We start from the raw sequence: 24,419 nt of genomic DNA, 5'->3' as shown, positions 1-24,419 counted from the left end.
CCATGGGGTGCAGGGCCCAAGCACCTGGGCCATCCTCCACTGCACTCCCTGGCCACAGCAGAGAGCTGGCCTGGAAGAGGGGCAACCGGGACAGAATCTGGCGCCCCGACCGGGACTAGAACCTGGTGTGCTGGTGCTGCAAGGCAGAGGATTAGCCTAATGAGCTACAGCGCCGGCTGAGAGGGTTTCATAGTAAGATTAGATCCCCTCCTGCATTAAGATCCCTCCCAGGATTTCTTAAAATGCAAATTCCTGGGTCTCACCCAGCGCTACTAAAGCAGAGCCTGCGGAGCTGCTGAAGGCTGGTGCCTCTCATGCATGCTGCGCTTTGTACGCTGGAGTAGCTGACCCAGTCACAATTGGGTGGCTTCTACCCTCTGCTGCTCAGTTGGTGGTAAACTGACTGGAACAAATGTGCTGGTATCTCACTGCAATGCCATTCAACTCTTAGCTTCCAACCTTGAAAATCCGTGCTCAACTAGGTTTGTTTGTTCTAATCTACTAAAATTAGGGGCCAGGGTGGGAGAAGGGAGAGGCCTGCTCACCCTGAGGACAAGCACCTTGCTAGGAAGGGCACCTGTTCCTGGCCCTGATTGGGGATATCCATTAACTAGCCTTCTTGGCTTGAAGGCAACAGGCCAGCATATTAATGATTTGAATCACACTGTAGTCCTCTTCCAGTAATCCTGAAGGCATGAATTAGCTCAGCCCAAGCCAACCACTAGTAAGTGCCAGGTACTGGGAGCACTGAGTTCAATTACGTGTCATCATTGAAGGGACTGTCTCCCTTCCCTATCTGTATACTAGAACCCCTGGAGAGAATTTAACAATCCCAGTGCCAGAGTCTCCCACCCCCACTCCAAACACGCAGAGTCCAGATGAATTAAATCATCTCTGGGTAGCACTCAGGCCCTACTTGTTTATGGGAAGCTCCTCAGGGCATTCTGATGTGCACCCGGATCTGAGGACCACGCGTTTCAGAACTTCCCGAGCTCCTCACCCCTATTCTGCTCGGCTCCACCCATCTCTGCCAAATACTTCTCAGAGCTTGATCTTTCCAAAAAATGACCAAAATCCCCGACCGTGAGAGGAGGAGCCTTAATCCATGATCAACAGCAGCAACCTGGCCCCGGGAGAATTTATCAAATTCCTGGGTAACCCCCCAGGACCTCAGCCCACAGCACCGAGGGACCTGGAACCCTTCCTAAAAGCTCCAGCAGCCCAGACAAGGCGGACAGGGTGAAGGCCCTGAATCCTCTCAGCAGGCCTTCAGTGGGGAGACTCCCCATTCCACCTATAAGGAATCACATCTGGGAAGATGAAATGATTGGAAATGAGGTCCAGGGTGAATGGGCTGAGGAGTGGAAGCGTTAGGGGTGAGGAGTGAATAGGCAATCACGGGAGACCTTTAGGGTTTCAGTGTTTGCCTCTAGCTCGGGTATCTCAAGTCCTGAGAACCATGTGGCACCAACCTGACCCTGACTGGTAGGTACTCAATGATATTTGTTGAATGAATGACTACATGTTTGTGTGTGTGTGTGTGTGTGTGTATGTATGAATAGTTCTACTCAAAGCTTTGTGATCAGAAGTCCAGAGAGTTGGTCACAATTGGTCTTCCCACAAGTGAACATTGAAAAGCCACTACAGGCCGGCACCGTGGCTCAATAGGCTAATCCTCCACCTGCGGCGCCAGCACCCCGGGGTTCTAGTCCCAGTCGGGGCGCCGGATTCTGTCCCGGTTGCCCCTCTTCCAGTCCAGCTCTCTGCTGTGGCCCGGGAGTGCAGTGGAGGATGGCCCAAAGTCCTTGGGCCCTGCACCCACATGGGAAACCAGGAGAAACACCTGGCTCCTGGCTTCGGATCAGCGTGGTGCACCAGCCACAGAGCACCAGCTGCAGCGGCCATTGTGGGGTGAACCAACGGCAAAGGAAGACCTTTCTCTCTGTCTCTTTCTCTCTCACTGTCCACTCTGCCTGTCAAAAAAAAAAAAAAAAAAGGAAAAGAAAAGAAAAGCCACTACATTCATTTAATCAAGTATTCCTCACATGCACGCTGTGGGCCAACAGCTATAGTAGACCAAGGGCAGTACACTGCTGGATAAACATAGATTCTGCCTTTACGGAGCTTATCATCTAGAGCAGGATTTGGCAAATATTTTCTTTAAGACTAAATTGTTAGTATTTAGGCTTTTCAGGTCACATGTGATTTTTTTTTTTTACAAACAAATTCTGCCATTGTAGAGTGAAAATTGTAGGCAAAATATAAATGAAAGGAGGTGGTTGTGTTCCAATAAAGCAGACATTGGGCTGGACTATAGTCCACAATTTGCCAACTGCTAGTTTAGAGCAGTGATTTATGAATGTTTTTGGCTACCAGTAAAAAAAATGATTTAAAATATACCAGAAAAAATAGCTGAATTGGTGGATAGATAAAAGGATAAAAGAAATGGGGAATAAAGTCAATATAGAAAATGGTAATTATTAAACCTAGGTGACCATGGGGATTCACCATAGGAGTCTTTTGATTATTCTGTTTGTTTGAGAATGTTTATCATAAAATATTGGCAAGGCAAAAAAAATTCATTGGCTCACATCTCCAAAATATATCTACTTTTCTGTAAGTTACATATGTATACTCCTTGCCTATATTGTATGTATTATAAAACAACTTTAAAAGGATGAGAAAAAAATAGATATAAAGAGTAAGTAAAATGGTTAAACAAATTAATATATTATTACAAATGAATGGAATGAATGAGTCCTTGGAGCCTGACTTGAAGGTGGACGTTTGAAGCATTACAACAGGAAGCAAAGTCATTCAACCTCTGTACCTGTCTTCCTCCTTCTACACACAGGCTCTTAATAAGAGAGAGACACGTGTGGAATAATAACTACTGTAAGCCGTAAAGTGCTAGTCTAATGGAACAGCATACAACTATTCCTGGGCACTCTCAATGGGTCACTGTTACTGATTAAGTAAATCTCTTGGCAGTTCGGAGAACAGTGTTAACTGGGGGACAGAGGTTCCAAATACTTTGAAGTCACAGGATTTTGGAGCTGAGAAGTGCCTTAGAAGTCATCTAGCTCCTCATTTTCATTTTACAAATGATTAAGTTGTGCTGCAGAAAGGTTAATTGACTTGCCTTGGTCATCGAACATTTTGATGTAAATCTGGGACTATCCAGCCCTCTGCCCCCACCTCGAGCGCCTGCGGAAGATCTCTGGGAAACACTTTGTTGATCCCCAGACCAACCCAAGCCCTCCTCCCCCTGCCAGGCCCAGCCAGGCACCTGTTAGAGAGAGCCAGGAGTCCTGCTGCTGAGATGTGCTGTAACCGTGAGCCCCTTCATGGAGTGTGATACAATGGTATAACCTTCCCTGGGGGACAGTTTGACAACTTGCATCAAGGACTCAAAAATGTCAATTCCCACAGACCCAATAATTCTACTTTTAGCAATTTTTCCAAAGAGAATCATCATACACACAACCATCACATGCAGGTATTATTTCTAGCATCAAGTGTAACACACATTTATATGTCAAGCTTGATTTATAAGCTCAGAAGAGGAGGTACTTCAGATATCCCCAGTGATAGGAGACTTTTACATGATTATTGTATCATTTATATAGAGTATGATGGAGACACTAAAGATAGTTTTAAAGTGATGTAAGCCTCAATGGAAAATGTCCACGATGTGATTCCAATAAAGCAAGATAAAAGAAAACACATGAGATGCCTAGAACATACCAGTTTTGCTTTTGTTTCCTTCCTTCCTTCCTCCCCTCCCCTCCCCTCCCCTCCCCTCCCCTCCCCTCCCCTCCCCTCTCCTCTCCTCTCCTTTCCAGAATTACAGAGAGGGAGAGACAGAGAGAGAGGTCTTCCATCCACTGGTGGATTCCCCAAATGGCTGCAATGGCCAGGGCTGGGCCAGGCTGCAGCCAGGAGCTTCATCTGGTCCCACGTGGGTGACAGGGGCCCAAGATTTGGACCACCTTCCACTGCTTTCCCAGGTGCATTGGCAGGGAGCTGTATCAGAAGTGGAGCAGTGAGGCCAGTTCTGTGGTGTCACGGGTAAAAGCCGCCGCCTCTAGTGCCAGCATCCCATATGGGCGCCGGTTTGAGTCTTGGCTGCTCCACTTCCAATCCAGCTCTCTGCTATGGCCTGGGAAAGCAGTAGAAGATGGCCCAGATCGTTGGGCCCCTGCACCCATGTGGGAGACCTGGAGGAAGCTCCTGGCTCCTGGCTTCAGATCAGTGTACCCCTGGCCATTGTGGCCACTTGGGGAGTGAGCCAGCAGATGGAAGACCTCTCTCTCTCTCTGCTTCTGCCTCTCTGTAACTCTCCCTTTCAAATAAATAAATCTTTAAAAAAAATTAAGAAGTGGAGCAGCTGGCCCATATGAGATTCCAGAATTGCAGGCAGTGGCTTAACGTGCTACACCATAATGCTGACCCCATTTCCTTTTTTTTTTCTAAAAAAGTATGTAAAATGACTGTCAATGTGAAAGAGGCTCAAGGAAATACAGGAAGATGTTTGGCACGATGTCTGGATGATACGATTGAGAATTATTATTTTTTTAAAGGGATGTGCAGTGAACTCTGGCTGTCAGAAGCATATCCCTCCTCTGCCATTGGGACGCCTCCTGCAGGAGAGTGAATGGTGTAGGCTGCAGAGGGCCTGATCAAAATGCCTTCCCAACAGATGACCACTGTGTGAACTAAGGCCCTGCCCAGTTTCTTATCCGTATTTCCCCTACAGTTTTCAGGAAAGTGGACTCTCTCTCAGAAGACATCTCCTTGGCACAGTCCATGTATGACAAGAAGCTTGTGTCCATGCAGGAAGATCTCCAGGGGCTGGGTAAGTGTGTGAGTCTAGCTGTGCTGATGACTGTGACATACGCCAGCTTTCACTGGGGCCATGGTGCCCCAGAGCAGGGCGGGCTTCCCCGGCCTTCCAGGCAAAGGACACACTCACAGCTCCCTGCTTCCCTCGCCAGCCAGAGCACCATCCATCCAGGATTGGGGCAGGTGGCTCCGTGAGGGGTGCACATCTACCCAGTGTGCAGATAGAAAAGGAAGCCAAAGATGATCCATTCCCAAAATATCCTCAGCCGTTGCAAATGATTTTTTGAGACCCTCCAAAGCCTCTTAACAGGCCAGCCCTTTAGTCGTCACTGCATGAGACCACTCTGCAGCCCACGACGCTCGTCTCCTGCTGTACCCAGGAGTGTTCTGAGAGAGGAGACAGAAGGAGCCGTCATCCAAGAGTTTAGAAGTGGTCTGATGCAGATACAAAGTCCTGACCTGCCACTAACTAGCTGAGAAAAGCTTTGCAAGTCTCTTCTCTCTGCCTCATTGCCCATGAGTCACAGCATGAAAATCTTTGTGCCGCCCTCTCCACAAGTTTATTACAGAGAGGGTCAAGTGAAAAAACAGATGTAAAGTATCCAGAGAAATTTTAAAATAAAGAATAAATGGGAGGTGCTTGGCCATCTCAGAAAGGTTATGGAGATATGGCTTCTAGAATTTGGCTGTGGGAATAGCAAAAGTGTCCTAAATCCTACATCTCAGATCACAACAAAGGCATTTGGTAAAATGAGATTTTATAGAGATGGCAAGGCTTTCCCGAGAAGGATTCCATAGCAGGACTTAGGAAAGAACGCAGAGTTGGGAAGCTACTTGCCAATTCATCATGCTCTGACGTGTTTTATTTACACAACCACTATCCCCTGATCCTTCAGCAACTCAAAATGTTTTCCCTCTCTCCGCAAGATCCAAAAGCCCTGAACAACTGCTCCTTCTGCCATGAGGCTGGGCAGCTGGGGAAAGAGATCCGGAAACTGCAGGAGGAGCTAGAGGGCCTTCAGAAGATGCTCCTGGCCCAGGAGGTGCAGCTGGACCAGACCTCCCAGGCCCAGGAACTGCTGTCCACCACCAGCAGTCAGATCTCCCAGGAGATGGGCAGCTGTTCCTTCTCCATCCACCAGGTCAACCAGTCCCTGGGGCTCTTCCTGGCGCAGCTGAGAGGCTGGCAGGCCACCACAGCTGGCCTGGACCTCTCTCTGAAGGACCTCGCCCAGGACTGCTATGACGTCAAGGCTGTAGTGCACCAGATCAACTTCACCGTGGGGCAGACTTCCGAGTGGATCCACGGCATACAGCGGAAGACAGACGAGGAGACCCTGACCCTCCAGAAGATGGTCACAGACTGGCAGAACTACACCCGGCTTTTTAGCAGCCTACGCGCCACCTCCGCCAAGACCGGAGAAGTGGTCAAGAACATCCAAGCCACGCTGGGGGCCTCCTCTCAGCGCATCAGCCAGAATGCCGAGAGCATGCACGACCTGGTTCTTCAGGTCATGGGCTTGCAACTGCAGCTGGATAACATCTCGTCCTTCCTGGATGACCACGAGGAGAACATGCATGACCTCCAGTACCACACCCGCTATGCCCAGAACCGCACGGTAGAGAGGTTCGAGTCCCTGGAAGGACGCATGGCGTCTCATGAGATAGAAATCGGCACCATCTTCACCAACATCAATGCCACTGACAACCACGTGCACAGTATGCTCAAGTACCTGGATGACGTGCGGCTCTCCTGCACGCTGGGCTTCCACACCCACGCCGAGGAGCTCTACTACCTGAACAAGTCCGTCTCCCTCATGCTGGGCACCACTGACCTGCTCCGGGAGCGCTTCAGCCTGCTCAGCGCCCGGCTGGACTTCAACGTCCGCAACCTCTCCATGATCGTGGAGGAGATGAAGGCCGTGGACACGAGGCACGGGGAAATCCTGCACAACGTCACCATTGTACGAGGTAAGTGTTGGACCCAGGCAGGGCTGCTGGTGTAAGGTGGGATCCTAGCAGGCTAATACAATCCTGTAGCAAGCGCCTAGGGTAGTGAGCAGAGGGAACAGCCTTACAAGCCTTAGTGTATGGTTTCTAACTTGTCTGGTGTACAAATCTGGATTTTTACATGGAGACTTGCTTCATTGGGCCCACATAGACAGACAGACCTGTGTTTTTGAACTTCTGTCTCCTGCAGCTTTCTCCCTTACCACCCGCTGCTCTCAGCCGTCCAACCACCTGCCCGTCCCAGGCCCATTACTCTGATGCTCTGCTCTCCTCCCAGCCCCCGTGTGGCCCCCTGGGTTCATCATGGTCCTCGAGAGAAACAGAAGCTATGGTGTGTAGACAGATAGACTGACAGAAAGGTATTATAAAGAATCCTCTCGTGTAGTTATAACAGCTGGCAAGTCCACAGTCGGCAGAGCTGGTGTTCCAGTTCAAAGGGCATCAGGCAGGAAGAGTTCTCTCGTAATCAGGAGAAGGTCAGACATTTTGTTCTGTAGAGGATTTCACCTGATTGGATCAGTCCCCCCACTATAAGAAGGGCAATCTATTTTACTTAATCTATCAACTTATTTTTTTATTTTTATTTTTTTATTATTTTTTTGACAGTGGACAGTGTGAGAGAGAGAGAGAGAGAGACAGAGAGAAAGGTCTTCCTTTTGTCGTTGGTTCACCCTCCAATGGCCGCTGCGGCCGGCACGCTGTAGCTGGCACATCGCGCTGATCCGATGGCAGGAGCCAGGTGCTTCTCCTGGTCTCCCATGGGGTGCAGGGCCCAAGCACTTGGGCCATCTTCCACTGCACTCCCTGGCCACAGCAGAGAGCTGGCCTGGAAGAGGGGCAACCGGGACAGAATCCGGCGCCCCGACTGGGACTAGAACCCGGTGTGCTGGCACCACAGGTGGAGGATTAGCCTAGTGAGCCATGGCACCAACCTAATCTGTCAACTTAAATCTTAACTGTATCAAAACACCCTCACAAACATGTTCAGTATAGTGTTTTTCCAACTAGCTGGGTACCCTGTTGTCCAGTCAAGTTGTCACACAAAATTAACCATCACAGCTCCACCCCTTGTCAACTTGGCACCCATACACATCTTCCTAAACCATACTTAATGTCTAAATAGACAATGACCAGCTCACAAGTCCTCCTAACGTGATACAACTACCCTGTGTACAACCGAGAATGCAATAATTCTTTCCCCAGAAGAGGAGTTAAAGTCCTGGAGTGATTTGTATTCTTCCCCTTATATCTCATAACTTAAATATTTTGATGTAAAGTTAACAATATTTAAATACTGTGATATAAAGGCAACACATCTATGTTACACATAAGAGAACAAGAAATGAAAGCAAGCAAAGTTAGTTGCAATATACATAGATATATTCATATCAGAATAAGGAATATATTCACAGTCATGAAATATTTATCACAATTATGGTCCTCATTTCTGTAACCGGGCCCATGCTGGCATTTATAACCACCTCTTCCAGCATCTTTGCCTCCAATAAAAACAGCTCAGTTGGTTGTGTTTCTTTACCTGGTGGGTTGATCCACACCTTTATTCCTTAAGGGTCTGGACCATTATTATTCCTACCTGGATTGAGTTAATGAAGTTTTCCATTGATCTTCATCACCGAGCATGATGATACTAAGAGACAACCTGAGTGAGCTCCTGTATTCCAGACATATTCTCCTCACCTCTTTTGTAGAGTAGCAGCACAATTTGTCCTTGATAATCAGGATCGATCACTCACATCAACACAGTAACTCTTGTGGATTCAGAGGCATGAGGAGCCCAAAGTGGCCAGGCAGCAGTCTTAATTACCAGCCCTTGATTCTTGAACTTGTGAATCTTGGCAGCTGGCGAAAGAATGCCATATGTTGGACACTGATTGAGAGCATTTACAACCTGCTGGAGAAGCTTGCCCCAGCCGCACAAAGTATCGCCAACTAGCTGGTGTTGTAATTGGGTCTTCAAAAGGACATCCCACCATTCTGCTAAATCAGTGGCTTCAGTTTGGGAGAGAGCATAGTAAGACCAGTAAATCATCATGAGTATGGGGCCCTCGCCTCACACCCTTCACTGTGAAGGGAGATCCTTTATCAGACGTTATGCTGTATGAATGCCATGACTGTGGATCAGGGAATCTATCAACTCACAGAGGGTAGTTTTGACAGCAGCATTTCATGCAGGAAAGGCAAACCCATATCCAGAATAAAGTCTATTCCAGCAAGAACAAAATGCTGGCCCTTCCATGATGGAAGCGGTCTGGTGTAATCAACCTGCCACCAGGTAGCTGGCTGTGCTCCCCAGGGAATGGTCTGTATCAGGGACTCAGAATTCATCTTTGCTATTGGCAGATTAGACAATGGCAGTGGCCACAGCCAGGTCAGCCTCGGTGAGTGAAAGTCCCTTTTACCAAGACCATGCATAACCTCCATCCCTGCCACTGGGGTCACTTTATTCGTAAGACCATAGGCAATGACACAGGTGGTTGGGAGACTAGGCTGACTAGTACCCACAGAACTGGCCATCCTAGCCACTTGAATGTTAAAATCCTTCTCTGCTGAGGCCATCCTTGGGTGCGCATTCATATGATACACAAATATCTCCACAATTTTCACCCATTCGTAGAGATCTATCCCTATACTTCTTGCCCAGATTTCCTTGTCACCACTTTTCCAGTCGTGTTCCTTCCAAGTCCCTGACCATCCAAGCCATGGCCACAGTCCATGAGTCAGTATATAATAGCACTAATGATCATTTCTCCTTCCAAAGCAAGTGAAAAGCCAAGTGCATTGCCCAGACTTCTTCCCACTAGCATTTTCCTACACCACTGATGTCGCAGAAATGGGCTGTGGCACTGCAGGTGTCCACTTTGTGTGGTGCCTGCATGTGGTGCCAAACCATCTATAAACCAGATCCAACTTTTCTCTTCCCCTGTCAGCTTTTCATGAGGCTCTAGGTAGAAGCTGGGAAAGAAAAGATAGCATAATAAGAGTGAGGACTATGGACATTTGGGCCACTTCTTCATGTACTTGCGCCTTCAAGGCCTGCTCAGGCCCTATCACATATATACCCACTTTCATTTGATGATGGAGTACTACTGTATAGGCCCAAATTGATGCGCTGTGTGTCAGCTAACATCCAGTTCATAATGGCTGGCTGAGGTCTCTGCTAAGGCCAAGTAACAACCAGGTACTGCGCCTCCTTTCTGGCTGCAGCCACCTGTCCTTCACCTTAGGAAGGACATCTTGATGTGCCTGTGCTGCCTGGGCACATCACTGAGATTGAAGCTCCCTGAGCTTTCATCAGACTTATCTCCCACCTTCTGACAGATACCTTGCTTACCAGTAAGTTCATGGTTGCTACTTCTTGCTCAGCAGGTCCAATCAGCATAGTGTAATCCATGTAATAGCTCAGTGTGATCTCCCGGGGAAGAGGAAAGTGATCAAGAGCTCTGGGGGCGACATTACGACGTAAGGCTCGAGAACGGCCATTCCTCTGAGGAAGGGCAGTCGGTGCATTTCAGCCTTGCCAGCCTGCAGCAGATGGCTCCCAGCAGTCTTTAGTGACAGGTGTGGCAGTAAAAACATTTACTGATCAATAGCTGCAAACCAGGTCCCAGGGAATATCTTAATTTGCCCAAGCAATGAAACAGCAGCTACGGTTGGAGTCACTCCCTCGTTAAGCTTCTAATAATCCACCATCATTCTTCAGGATTCAATCATGTGTCCACCAGCCACATGGGTGACCTGAGTGGGGATGTGGTGGGCATCACCACCCTACATCTTTCAAGTCCCTGATGTGGCACTAATCTCTGCAAGGCCCCTGGCGGTGCAGGATTGCTTTGGTTTACTGTGTTCCTAAGTGTGGCTTCCAGTTGGGCTTTCCCATCATAATAGCCCTCACTCCACAGGTCTGGAAACCAACGTGGAGGTTGTACCAACTGCGAAGGGTATCTGTTCCAATTATGCACTCTGGTACTGGGGGAATAACCCTAACATGGGTTCAGGGACCCACTGGATCTGCTGCAAGTTGTAGCTGAGCTAAGCTCCATTGATCATCTGACCTCCATAAGCCCCTACTGATAACCGGAGGGCCATAGTGATGTTTTAGGTCTCCTAGAATGAGAATCAGTTCAGATCCAGGTGCACTGGTCCCCAAAAGTTCTGATTAATTTCCTTTCTCCAATGTACACTCTAATTAATAAAAGACCATATGTTATTTTGGGTAAGCTGTCAGATTAACGTTATAAATATTAACGCCATTCATTGGAGTCTTCTCTCAGGAGGATTCTGTCTCCCCTTCATTCCGGGGTTCTGGTTCTATAAACTGACTCAGGTTTGGGAATTGACTGAGGGGCATGGTTGTCTTTTTATGATTCAAGTTTAGATTTTTGTTACGTAGAATCTCTGTTTATACAGATCAAGTAAGAATTCTGTAGGTTCCCTATCTTATTTCACGTTGAGGAACACCATGGTAAATCAGCCAGGGCCACAGGCCTTGACAGGCAAACTGTTTTGATTGCTGCTCTCACTCTGCTGTCCCTTATGGTAAGCACACCCACCTGCCGTTGCCACCACTTAGGGCTGCCCCCCGGGGCCCAGCTGCTTTCACTGCGATTTAGTTTCCCCATCAGTGAAAGCAGTCCCCACTGTAAGGTCTGGCCTACAGAGAAGAGCAACCACGAGCCCCCCAACCCAGGATGCCAGGGCTCCCCTCACAAACTTATTCCTCAAAGTCACGGTGAAAGGTGTGTCTTCCGTACCCTGCCAGGGTAGCTGAGGAGGTCTCCAGGGACCAGTCTACTCTGGCATTCCAGTCGCCGTAAGTCTTTGAATCGCTTCCTCTTCATAAACCAAGGCAATTCCCACATTTCTAACTCTCTTACTATGGGTTGCTTTTTGGTCCATGCGTCAGTCACCCAACCGAATTGCTGAGAGCCCTTCCTGATTCCCTGAGCTATGCAGCTGGCAAGGAACAGACACAGCTCATTCAAGGCCATTCAGGTCTAAGGCTCCAAGCTGCCTTGAGAGCTGCCCCAAAGTCACGCACAGCCTCATTGCTCTGAAAGCACGTGGGTGAGTGCGGTGTGCTCCTCAGCGAGGGTGTGGGCTGCCAGGGCGGCTCCTCTAGCCAGACCCCGTGCTCGCCTACTAAATCCCAGCCAGGGACTGACCTCTTCCTCCCCGGGGCAACTCCACTCCCAACTGCGGCTTCAATTCTCTGTCAAAAGTGGGTTTGTTTGACCCACTCTTGTAATCAACATGAAACACTGTGTGGCTTCTGCTTCTTCTTATTTTCTTCTGAGCCACCAGATGGGTCTTCCAGGGCTGCCGCAGCGCAGCACCCAGACTGGGAGGCTTACACAATAGAACTGTATTTCCTGGGAGTCCAGGAGGCTGCAAGTCCAAGGTCAAGGCCTCAGCAGGGTTTGTTTCTCCTGCGGGCGCCGTCTTCTTCCTGTGTCTCTTCACATCGTCCTCCCTGTGTGTGTCTCAGTGTCCAAATTTCCCCTCTTTTTTTTTAACCTTTATTATTATTATTATTATTATTGACAGGCAGAGTGGACAGTGAGAGAGAGAGACAGAGAGAAAGGTCTTCCTTTGCCTTTCCTTTGCCTTCACCCTCCAATGGCCACCGCGGCTGGCGCGCTGTGGCCGGCGCACCGTGCTGATCCGATGGCAGGAGCCAGGTGCCTCTCCTGGTCTCCCATGTGGGTGCAGGGCCCAAGCACTTGGGCCATCCTCCACTGCCTTCCCGGGCCACAGCAGAGAGCTGGCCTGGAAGAGGAGCAACCGGGACAGAATCCGGTGCCCCGACCGGGACTAGAACCCGGTGTGCCGGCGCCGCAAGGCGGAGGATTAGCCTAGTGAGCCGCAGCACCGCAAATTTCCCCTCTTGATGAGGATTCCAGTCCAACTGGATGAGAGTCCGTCCTAATGACCCTATTTTAACTGACTGTCCTTCTCCTAACTAGATATATTCTGAGATACTTGGGGCTAGAACTTCAACAGTTTTGGGGGACAAAACTCAACCCACAACAAACACCATTGCCTTTCCGTCCTAGTCCTCCTTAGCAGTGTATTCCCTGTCTTTCCATAGGCGGCTCTGTGGTTTTACTAGAAAAGGATCCCAAAGTCTCCTAAGCTGGATTTCTTCACCCCAGGAAATTGATGGTTCCCTGTGCTCTTCCCCAACAAAAGTGTGTCTACGTGGGGAGAATGTTAAACCTGAAAACTTAGAGATCTTCATTCTGGAGAATAAGATAAGCAGCCACTGAGATGTGGCAGTTCTAGAACCAGTGTCTCTGTTGGGGGCCCAAACACCTTGGCCCAATCACCCAGGGAGCTCTAAGAGAAAGATCTGAGAGCCCCATGGTCCAGACAACTGTGTTCTCTCCTCAGAATTCAGACTTGGAATCAGCCTCTCTGATTCTCTGGTTCTCTTTGACCCTTCAGCCCCATACCCATGTCAACTGCATTTTAAATCTCACTTTATATCACTGAACTAGGGCTGGTTTTTCTCTTTAATTGGTCACATATATAGGAGGAGATCCTGTTTGCTTGTTGTTATATTTTATTTTTGCAACTAAGCCTTGTCACGAGTATTTCCATGGTAACCAAAATTTTCCTACAGTGTTTCATCTAAAATATGCATCTATGGGAGCTCTATGTTGCAATGTTCCCGTGGTAGATAGTTCTTGTGGTTCATCGTCTGCCCATGTCATGGGTTTCTTGAGTTCAACCTAAGAGCAAGGGAAATCTAAAACTTCCCTGATGGCAAATCCCATTCACACACTTTGTTTCATTTCAGTATTTCCCAACAACCCTTGTACAATAGAAAAGGTAGCATCGTACAGATGTTGATGTCGCTGTTTTATAGGAAGGTGACCTGAGGTGGTGGGGAGGGTGCTTAAGGCATGAGCACAAGGTCACACTATGATTTTTTTTTTTTTTTGATAGACAGAGTGGACAGTGAGAGAGACAAAGAGAAAGGTCTTCCTTTTGCTGTTGGTTCACCCTCCAATGGCCGCCACGGCTGGCGTGCTGCGGCCAGCGCACCGCGCTGATCCGAAGCCAGGAGCCAGGTGCTTCTCCTGGTCTCCCATGGGGTGCAGGGCCCAAGCACTTGGGCCATCCTCCACTGCACTCCCGGGCCACAGCAGAGAGCTGGCCTGGAAGGGGGGCAACCAGGACAGAATCCGGTGCCCCGACTGGGACTAGAACCCGGTGTGCTGGCGCCGCTAGGTGGAGGATTAGCCTATTGAGCCGTGGCGCCGGCTCACACTATGATTTAACATCTTAACCCCTCATCGTGACTCTGAAATGCACACATCCAGAGCCTACCAGGAAAGGAGATACTGAGAATAAGAACATGCAGATGACCAAAAGCACATTCTCTGCTGAGGTGTGGGGTGTGAGGCAGATAGAGATATGACCGGAAATGTTGGCTGGAGAACCATGCTAAGTGTTAACAGTCTAAAATTTAAGTTTGCTGTTATCCTAATTGCAATATAGTTCGCAAAGCAAGGTGGGACATCTGTTGGAGGGACATGTGACCCTTGGGTTGGCCTCCACACCTTTTCACATTGTGTCTGTTGTCAACATTCCTCCTGGTCATTAAAGCCACCTTATGTAAAATCTCTCACATTGAAAGAGAGAGCACAATGCATATCCCTTCCTCAGGGACCTTGTCACTCATTCATTCCTCCACAGGCAGGTGCTGGCAGGCTCTGGCGCTGGGGCTGCCAACGAGATCTCCCCCTGGTTGAAGCTGAGCTGAGCTGTCTGGAATAAAGGGAGAAGGACAGAGCAGCCACAGCCAAGTACTGATTGAAGACTTGGAACTCTGAAACTGCACAGGAGAGGAGCCTGGCTTCTAATTTTCTCTGGGTCTTTAGGCAGAATCTCTTCATCTTCCTGGGCCTCTGCTTCCTTTCATCTTTAAATGAGGGGTGAGACTAGCTGCTCTCTGAGCTCTCGTCCAGCTCTGATTAATCCTAAGTCTTCATTTACTCAACAGAAACCCTGTGGTGCTCCCATAGTGTTCTCTTCCCTCATAGCATACTTCTCTCTCGCTACTCTGCATGATAATTTCTGTGTCTATGCTAGACAGTGTTTATGCTAGGACTATCATTTGGGAATGAGATACAAAAACCATCACAACTTTTTAGCTTAGTTACCTGGGGCAGGGTCTTGGCAGCTTTGAACTTCAGTTCCTCACCTGCAAATAGGAATATTAATATCTGCTTTCTTATAGTCCAAGCATAGAGGTGAGGATGAATGGGAACAATGTGGGGAGCAACTCGGACTAGACTAAGTTACTGGAATTAAGACTTATTCTATGCATCTGCTCTCCCACAATATGGCGCTGGGAGAGGAGTAAACAGCTTCTACGCAGCTGCCTCTCGCCAACTTGAGTGATGACCTGCAGGAGCTGATCCTGCTCCTGATTGGAGGAGAGCAGCGTGCTCGGCATGTGGGTAGCAGAGTTGGGATTGGTAGAAGAGGACTATAAAGGAGGAGAGAGACAACATGCACCAGGAACATCTAAGGGGAACACCTGAGCAGCCCCCGAGAAGCCCCCGAGAGAGCCGGCTGGCGGTGTGCCACTCCCCCACGGAAGTGGGGAAAGTGGCAGGGGGCACCGCCCTTCCACGGAGGTGGAAGGGACAGTAGCCAACCCGGGAAGAACCAGCAGCAAACCCAGGAAGGGCCGAGCAGACAAAAGAACAGCGCAGGGCCCTGTGTCATTCCTCCGCGAAGAGGGGGAGTGACATAATGGTGCCGTGACTTGGATAGAAAGCCTAGGCAGGGTTTAGTGTCATTCCTCCATGAAGAGGGGGAGCGACAGAACAATGTGAACAAAAGGTTGTAAACGATAAAGGGGCATCCTGTCCAAGGGATTATCACAAAGCTCAAATGCTTGGTAGGAAAGACTCCTTGTCTTACGCAGCACATACCTAGTAGAGTGTTGCCCCTTAGAAGATACTCAAGAATGTTTGCTCAGTGAATGAATAAGTGAGACTGTGAACAAAGGGGTGGGAGCTGAAGATTGGCAAGAAAGCAAGATATGAAGGGACTCACTTCACATACATGGGGTTCCATAAGGACCCCCTCCATCCTGCTCCTGCATGCAGCATGTTGACAAGTGTATACACTAATACTAGGAAGTACAGGCTGCCCTGCCCTTCTCTCATTCAAGGCAAGAGAACCACCCAGGGAGGTGGCAGGGAAGGGTGTTTTCTCTACCAAGCCCTGCAAAGCTGCTGAGAACTCTGCTCGGTTTCCCAGCCTAAGAGCTGCAGCCTTTGTTTGGCCTCTCAGCTCTCTGCCCAGACCAATTACCAGTCCACAAATGCCTTGAGAGGAAAAGCAGCAGAGGGTGTTGGGCTGCCTTCCATGCGTCCCCTTCTCCCTGGGATCTCGGCCCTTGGTGCCTCTCCAAACCTTCAGAAAGATGTTTTGGTTTTTCTCTAAGGATCCTGGTTGTTCTCAGTGGGAGGTTTAGCCTGCTATAAGGCTGAAGAAGAAATGGAAGTCCTGTGGCATTTTTTCAATGCTCCTCTGGTGACCACAGGCAAGACGGAGAGTCCCTGATCTGGGCCAGATTCTCACGAAACAGAGGGGAGCCTGAGCACACAATACCAGAGCCAGGACTCGAACCCAGGGTCCCTGGTATACAGGTCACTGTGTCTCCCATGGCACCATGCCGGTCCCTCAAGAGGCACCCGTTCCATTTCAGTGTCCTTCTACCCTGGGAAGCTGGCAGGTTGCCTCTGACTGTGAGGTCAACAGAGGTGCCTCCTGCCCATGCACCCTCCCACCTGTACCCTGAGAAAGTGGGCCCATCTGCCCAGCCCACCCCACCCCCAACCTGAGTGCAGGCCCCAGAGCAGACCACCCTCCTCGTCCCAGACATGCAGTCATTTGTGGCCAGCCCTAATGGCCCTGAGAGCCCAATTACAGCCTGTGGCTTCCTCAGTAATTATGAGCCTCCCCGGGGCCAGAGGCTGCTCTGGTCCCCTCTCCCAGCTTGCACCGCGGCCACCACATCTGGCATTTCCTCCTTGGCTGGCAGTGTCCCACCTCTGCTCCGTGCAGCAGCTAGCCCTCCCTGCCTCTCTCTGCCTTCAGCTTGGCCCGATGCCACTGACTCATTGCTGTCTGGGTCCTTGGCACCCTGTCCTGGAGAGGGCCTCGGGCTGCCTCTGTCATGTCCTTTCCTCTTACGCTAACCACTCAACCATCATTGTCAACTTGGCCTTTGGGCAGCCCCAGCCCCGCTGGCTGGCTTCTCCCATGGCATGACTCATGGCTGGTGCAAGGGGCAGCTGGAGGCCCTGCTCCCCTAAGGAAGCCAGCTTTTCCGCTCTCCAGGGCCCCCTCAGCACTCTGCAGACAGCACCCTGACAGTAGGAGGCTGGGGGGCCCTTGGTGTCCGAGGGGCAGAGGCAGCAGGGGCCAGGGGAAGGAGCCTGGATCTCTGAGCGTCTCTGGCCTGGGTTGGAGTCCTGACCCCCACCTCCCTACCCCCCGACTGTTGGTGACCTTGGCAAGTCACCACCCTCTGCATCGTGGTTGGTGGGCTGCAGAGGGCAGGCAGTGACAGTGCTGGGGACGTAGTAGACCCTCAGTTGACAATGGTGACAGGCGTCTCCTGCCCGACCACAGCACCATCAGTGAGGGACTCGGGACTGAGTAGCCGCGGTCCCCAGGCCCTGAAGCGGACGCTGTGACCCAGGCCTCTGTGCGCTCATCCGCGAGCAGGTGGGCGTCTTCCCCACGCAAGGAAAGATGCCCCCAAGCTGTCTGGGAAAGAGGAGCTGGAGGAGCGGGCTGGAATGGGAACGAGCAGACCCTTCTGGCATTCCTCCCTGCCCTCGGGCATGGAGGCCCTTGGCAATGCTCACAGCCGCCTGCTAGGTTCCTTGGGGCCAAGGACGGGAGGTCACCCGCCAAAGATGGTGGCCTAGGAAGGTCTCAGGAAGAGAGAGCAGGGGACGTCAGCCGGCCTGGGGACAGGGAAGGGGCATCCTGGCTAGGATGAGAGTCCTCCATGTCGAGTGAGGCACAGAGGAGCCAGGGCGCCACGGCTCCCAAAGAAGCTGCCAGCAAGGGGCAGGGTGGGGCAGGGGCAGAGTGCCCAGCCAGCCGGGGCGGGAGAGTAGCAGCAGGCCCAGGAGTTTGGGGCCACAGGCCTTTGGAAGCGGTTGTGTGCAGCACCCTCAGTTGTATTAAATGCAACTCACTGATGTGTGTTAAGTGCTATTCGATCGTGTGTCTCCGTTGTGTTAAATGCAACTCTCAGCTGAAACCTGAGTTCTGGGGAGAATTGCCCAGTGTTGCTCCACCACCCACACAGCCTCGCGGGGCCCCTCTGCCTCTGAATGGCTCTCTGCTTTTCTAAACCTCAGCCGGACCCGGGTGCCAGGAGCGAGTCAGGGTGAAGACAGACGCTGGGACTCTGCCAGTTCCCAGCAAGGCGTGCCAGGCCGGGGGAGGCAGCGCCTGCGTGGGCAGCCGCCTGTGCCTGTCATTCTGGCTGCCACCCTGCCAGCGGCCCACTGGGGACCAACGGGTAGGTCCTGCCTCCTGGTTTCTCTGAGGCCAGGCTGCTGCCAACACCTGCTGGCCGCTGCCCCCAGCCCCCACCTCCTCACCACCCCAACCACGAAACCCTAGCCTCTGCTGCTGGTGGGCCACCGAGCCGCTGCAGAGCCACATCCCCGTGGCAGGAGGTGGGCACGGGCTGGCAACGGCAGGGAAGGGACCGGGAGGTTTTCATTGGCTCTGGAGGGCCTGACCGGCTGGGCTCTGGTTTCCAGTTTAGGTCATAATGGAGGATGGTGTCCACTGCCTCTGTTCCACTGTAAGAAACACTCCAGGAAGGGACACAGGAGGAACACAGCAGAAGATGGGGAGCTCGGGAGCAGAGGGTGTCAGTCACCAGCACAAAAGGACCCTGGTGTCGCAGAACTGGAAATGGCAACTTAGAGGGCTGTCAGCTCCTGGCATTCACAACCCCTTCCCCCGAGAAGCCCACCTGGGTTCTTTTGCCTGACGCCCAGGCTGGTGCTGTGCCCGCCGTGTCCATGGGCGAGCCTTGGGAGGGCTGCCCCGTGCTGACTGACTCCTCCCCTCTTCTCTTTCATCCTAGGTGCCCCCGGCCCTCCAGGACCAAGAGGACTCAAAGGAGACGTGGGTGTGAAAGGGCCTGCTGGCAGCAGAGGACCCAAAGGAGACACTGGTGGCTTGGGCCCCCCTGGGCCCCAGGGGCCTCAGGGGCAGCCTGGGGAGGCAGGACCCGTGGGAGAAAGGGGACCAGTTGGTCCTCGAGGTTTTCCAGGCCTCAAAGGCTCAAAAGGCAGCTTTGGGACTGGAGGGCCAAGGGGACAGCCAGGCCCCAAAGGGGATGTGGGGCCCCCAGGGCCAGAGGGACCCCCAGGGTCTCCGGGGCCCTCAGGGCCTCAAGGAAAGCCAGGGATCGCAGGGAAGACAGGGTCACCAGGCCAGCGGGGGGCCACGGGACCCAAGGGTGAGCCGGGGATCCAGGGTCCCCCTGGCCTTCCTGGGCCCCCAGGCCCACCAGGAAGCCAGAGCCCCTACTGAGGAGGTCTGCAGCCCAGACATTGCCACATCAAAGGGGAACAGCTCAGGGCAATGCGAGCTCCCCAGAAAGCCTCACCCCTCACCTACAGACAGCTGGAGGGGTCCCCCAGGGCTGATCCTGCAGCGTTGGGCTCATGCATAGTGATGCTACCATAGGAAAGTGCCCCCTACACATGCACACACACGCACACACACACACGCACATTTCCCTGCTGGCCAGGGGGCCAACTGGGTTTCCCTGGCTGGGCAGGAGGAGAGGGCCGACAACCCCCTGTCCTGTGACTGAGCCTGCCAGGGAGGTGGCTACCTCGGGAATCTGTCTCTGAATGGTGCCAGCATCGCCACACCCATCCCGACCTGGGGCTCCCCAAGGTTGAGAAAACCTTGCAGGGTGGAACCTGAGAGTTATAATTCCAAGGTCAAGGTGAGCTTGGCGTCTGCAAGACCCTCCCCACAGTCGTGGGAACAGAGCCCTCAGGGAGCTGCCCCACTCACACAGGCAGTGGGACTCTGCCGGATCTGGTGTTTTCATCCCGCCCACAGGGCCCTGGACACAGCCAACATTTTCTTTTTCACGTGTCCAGAAAATGTCTCGCTTCCTCCTTGCTTCTGCATCTCAGGAGTGGCCCAAGAAGAATCCATGCAGGAGTGTCATCAACCCAGGGAGACTCTCAGGTTCTGGAACATTCTGCCACAGTGATGCCCGGCACCAGGGAAGGCTGCAGAAGCAGGAAGCAGAGGGGAGCCTGGAGGTTCTCCCTGCAAAGGCCTCCCTTGCCGCCTCCCCAGCAGGAGACCACCAGGCTACAGAAGGGCAGGCCCAGGGACCAGGGCAGCTCTCCTGTTGCCCACAGCCGCCTACGGACCTCACCACACGGCGCCTTCTCTGTAGGAGCAGCGAGCTGGGCTAGGCGTATGAAGGGCCTGCGCAGCCACAGGAAGCTCACTTGGACATCACCCCCCGCCTCTCCCAAGACCTCTGCCGCACACTGGTACTGGGAATGTACTCTGGCAGGATGCAGGCCTCCCGTTGGCCAGCCTCCACGGGAAGCTCACCCCTGGGATGGAGGCACAGAGCCATCTCCTCCCCAACACGGACTCAGAGACCAGCCCTTTCCCTGTTCAAAGCCTCTCTGCCACCTTCCTGTCACGGATGTGCAACTGGTTTGCACTCCCTGCCCCTCCCACTGCGGTGTAATTCTCCAGTCTACACACGATAATATCATGCGACATAGTATTACCAACTCAGTAAAGAGCTGTTTCCAGGAGGGAGGTGTCTTCTAGTCCTTTGTGCCCGGGCTGGTGCCTTCAGGGCTCCACGGGTGTTGCCCTTTAAGGGGAAGCAGTGACCAGGGTCCCCCTGATGTTCAGTCCTGCGTGGAGGCTGGGTCTAAACCCAGAAACACAGAGCTCTGCCAGGAGTCGGCCTGCAGTCACTCATGGCAAGGCCAAGGACCCCAAGGTTCCGAGGGGCTCGCCGACCACGAGCCCCATGAGGCTTCCAGTGTGGCCCTGTAGCTCTTTGACTGAAACGAGATTGGAGAAGGTAATAGGCCTGGGTCCCCCTGAGGGACACCTCCTGCCTCCCTCTGTCTCTGACAGAACAGGAAAGAGGGAAGAGACCTGGCCAGACCCATCTCCCCAAGGGCCTGGCTCAGTGGGTCTACAGGGACAGAGAGCCGGGTCCCCTGGGAATCAGCCTAGGCTCAGACAGACTTTTTTTTGTGGAATGATTTTTTTAAGGATATATTTAGATATTTGAAACACAGAGTTACAGAGAGAGAGAAAGGTCTTCCATCCGCTGGTTCACTCCCTAAATGGCTGCAACAGCTGGAGCTGAGCCAATCCAAAGCCAGTAGCTTCCTCTGGGTCTCCCACATAGGTGGAGGGGCCCTAAGACTTGAGCCATCTTCCACTGCTTTCCCAGGTGCATTAGGGGGAGCTGGATTAGAAGTGGAGCAGCTGGGACTTGAACCGGCACCCATATGGGATGCCAGCACTGTAGGCCGGGGCTTCAACCCTCTAAGCCACAGCACCGGTTCCTCCAGAAAGACTTTTTTTTTTCTTTGACAGGCAGAGTGGACAGTGAGAGAGAGAGACAGAGAGAAAGGTCTTCCTTTTGCTGTTGGTTCACCCTCCAATGGCCGCCGCGGCCGGCGCACTGCGGCCACGCACCGCGCTGATCCGAAGCCAGGAGCCAGGTGCTTCTCCTGGTCTCCCATGGGGTGCAGGGCCCAAACACTTGGGCCATCCTCCACTGCACTCCCGGGCCACAGCAGAGAGCTGGCCTGGAAGAGGGGCAACTGGGACAGAATCCGGTGCCCTGACCGGGACTAGAACCCGGTGTGCCGGCGCCGCAAGGTGGAGGATTAGCCTATTGAGCCACAGCGCCGGCTGAGAAAGACTTTTAAGATATACTTATCTCACTCACTAGTAAAACATAGCCTTGTACAAGCCCTGGGCCCTGGTTTGCTTCATATGGGGAGAGGAGGGAGAGACAAAGTAGAGGAAGAGAGCAAAGCATAGAAGAATGAGGATGGGGCAAATGAGACATTGGTAGAGGGGCCTGACCACTTCCTCAACCATTTAGTGAGTGTCATGAAGTCCCTCCTCCCCCCAGCTGCTGAGATGTGTGGGGCGATGCGTTAGGTGCTGTGGGACTACAGGCCAAATGAGACCTGGAGCCCCCTTTTGGAGACCGACCTCTCCTAGGGGAGAGCAGCACGCAGTAAAAGCTGGGGTTCCGCCCACAGCCAGGCAGGAAGCAGACCCAGGAGGTTGGAGTCCTGGGCAAGTCTGACAGGGGAAGCTGGGCAGGTCAAGGAGGGTGGCCCTTGAGTGGTGGCACAGAGATGATGAACTCTGGAGGAGGCAGGCAGAACGTGCCAGCAGGCTCAGTTCAGAGTCTGGGGCCCCAAACAAATCTGCAGGAAACTGCTCACGGTCCAGGGTGACTGACAGCTAAGCCAGGCCAGCAGAAGGAAAAGCCAAATGTCTGGGAGTCAAAATCCAGAAAAGTGACATCCGGGATCAATTCCAAGGGCTCTCTGGGACTGGAATGTGAGTCAGGGCTACCTGGATCAAAACCAATAGATTTGAGATCATACAAGCAAAAACAAAAACTCGTGTATCGCCCCAAATTGCCACAACTAGCCCCTGGCTGTGTGGACTGGGGGACCCGCTGGATGTAAGGGCGCGGGTGGAAGCAGACACAATGAAGGCCACCCGTGCGATCACAGGAGTCCCATCGAGCTCCAGCAAGGAGACCGGGTGGCGGCATTCATGTAGGGAAGCAGCAGGGGAAAGCAGGGCGACAGGCAGTGACGTCGGCCTCAGGGCTGCGGGGTGTGGAGAGCTGCAGCATCCCGAGGCTGCTCCCCTTCCTCCAGTCCACGGGCAGCTCTCTCTTCCGTGCCTCGGGGGCCACGGAGCTCCCCCCTCCCCCCGCCATGCCTCTTTGTCACTGATCAGCACCCTCTGCTTGTGCAAGGCCTCGGGGCCACCACTCACCGCCTGTGACCTCAGCCAATTCCCAATTGTTAACACAGCAATCTGAGGACGAGACCCTCGGGTCAAGGGTCTACCCCAATCCAATGAGCGGTGACTGTAGAGGGAAGGGAGGATGCGTGGTAACATTGGAGACATGAGAGCGAGAATAACTACAGGTGAAACTGGCAGTGAAATCTGTGGTGGGCAATTTAGGAATGAGAGAATAACAGCAGTACTAGCTGAACCCCCTGGAGGGGCGATGACTGTGTGGCCTGATACCGGCTGTGAGTACTGTTCTTAGAGTAGCTCATTTAATCCGCACCTCAACTTACGCAGCTGCTATTATCATCACCGCTTTACAGATGGGGAAGCTGAGGTTTGGAGAGATTAATCAATTGCCCAAAGTCACAGAGATACTGAGTTTTTAGACAGCCTTGGGCAAACCACCGAACCATTCTGTGGTTTTATTGCCTGCCCACCTGCCCGCCTGCCCTTGAAGTTGCTGAGGGCATGCACTTGGCCGACTCCTGGGCGACCAGTCTGCTCTGTCACCACCGATTGCATGGCTGGTGCAACGCAAGTTTCTTTGCTGACAGCTGTTAGGCCGGAAAGTTCAAGACCAAGGTGCTGGCTCTTCCTGGTTTACCCTTAGCTACCTTCTTGCTGGGTCCTCACATGGCCCAGTCTTATAAGGCCAGGTCTTCTTGCACTAGGGCCACCCGTAGGACATTTAGCCTTAATTACCTCCTAAAGATCTTATCTCCAGATGCAGTTACACTGGAGTTAGGGTGTCAACATAGGAAGTCTTCGGGGATGCTGCTGAGCCCACAGCATGTAGCAATGGCCAACACTCCATAAGCATGAGCCTTGGAACCGCTGCAGGCCCACACCCTATCCTCTACAGTTGAGTGACAGGTCATCAGCCCCTCCCCCGCCCCGCCCCGCACCCCTGTGTCCACACTGTGTGCTTGGAAGAGCCAGGAGAGACCTGCTGAATCATCAGGCTCAACCTTTTCCTTTAAGATTTATTTACTTATTTGAAAGGCAGAGTTACAAGCAAAGAGAGAGAGAGAGAGAGCTTCCATCCACTGGTTCACTCCCCAGATGGCTGCAATGGCCAGGGCTGGCAAGGCCAAAGCCAGGAGCCAGGCACTTCATCTGGGTCTCCCACGTGGGTGGCAGGGACCCACACCTGGGCCATCTTCTACTACTTTGGGGGTTGGTCTGGAAGTGGAGCAGCCAGGACTTGAACTGGTGCCCATATGGGATGCTGGCATTGCAAACAGAAGTTTAACCCACTGTGCCATAGTGCTGGCCCAAACCCTTTTTTTTTTTTTCAGACTTATGTATTATTTTTATTTGAAAGGCAGAGTTAGAGGCAGAGGCAGAAAGAGAGATTTCCCATCACTGTTCACTCCCCAAATGGCCACAATGGCCAGAGCTGGGCTGATCCAAAG

General features: G+C 52.3%; 1 protein-coding gene across 1 annotated transcript in view; it reads left to right on the top strand.

Annotated features, from left to right (window-relative positions):
- The window catches only part of SCARA3 (scavenger receptor class A member 3), a 41,890-nt gene extending 21,149 nt beyond the window's left edge, over positions 1–20,741 (top strand). The window contains exons 4-6 of the mRNA XM_002709303.6: positions 4,760–4,858; positions 5,773–6,816; positions 19,022–20,741. Of these exons, the coding sequence (XP_002709349.4) occupies positions 4,760–4,858; positions 5,773–6,816; positions 19,022–19,473 (1,595 nt within the window). The 3' untranslated portion in view covers positions 19,474–20,741. The remainder of the gene's footprint in view (positions 1–4,759; positions 4,859–5,772; positions 6,817–19,021) is intronic.
- The last annotated feature ends 3,678 nt before the right edge of the window (positions 20,742–24,419 follow it).

This window comes from Oryctolagus cuniculus, chromosome 2 (genome assembly GCF_051225735.1).
Source record: "Oryctolagus cuniculus isolate XC-2025 breed Fujian yellow rabbit chromosome 2, ASM5122573v1, whole genome shotgun sequence".
Taxonomy (NCBI): Eukaryota; Metazoa; Chordata; class Mammalia; order Lagomorpha; family Leporidae; genus Oryctolagus; species Oryctolagus cuniculus.
Note: the sequence above shows the minus strand (reverse complement) of the source record. Positions and strands in the feature narration are given on the sequence as shown.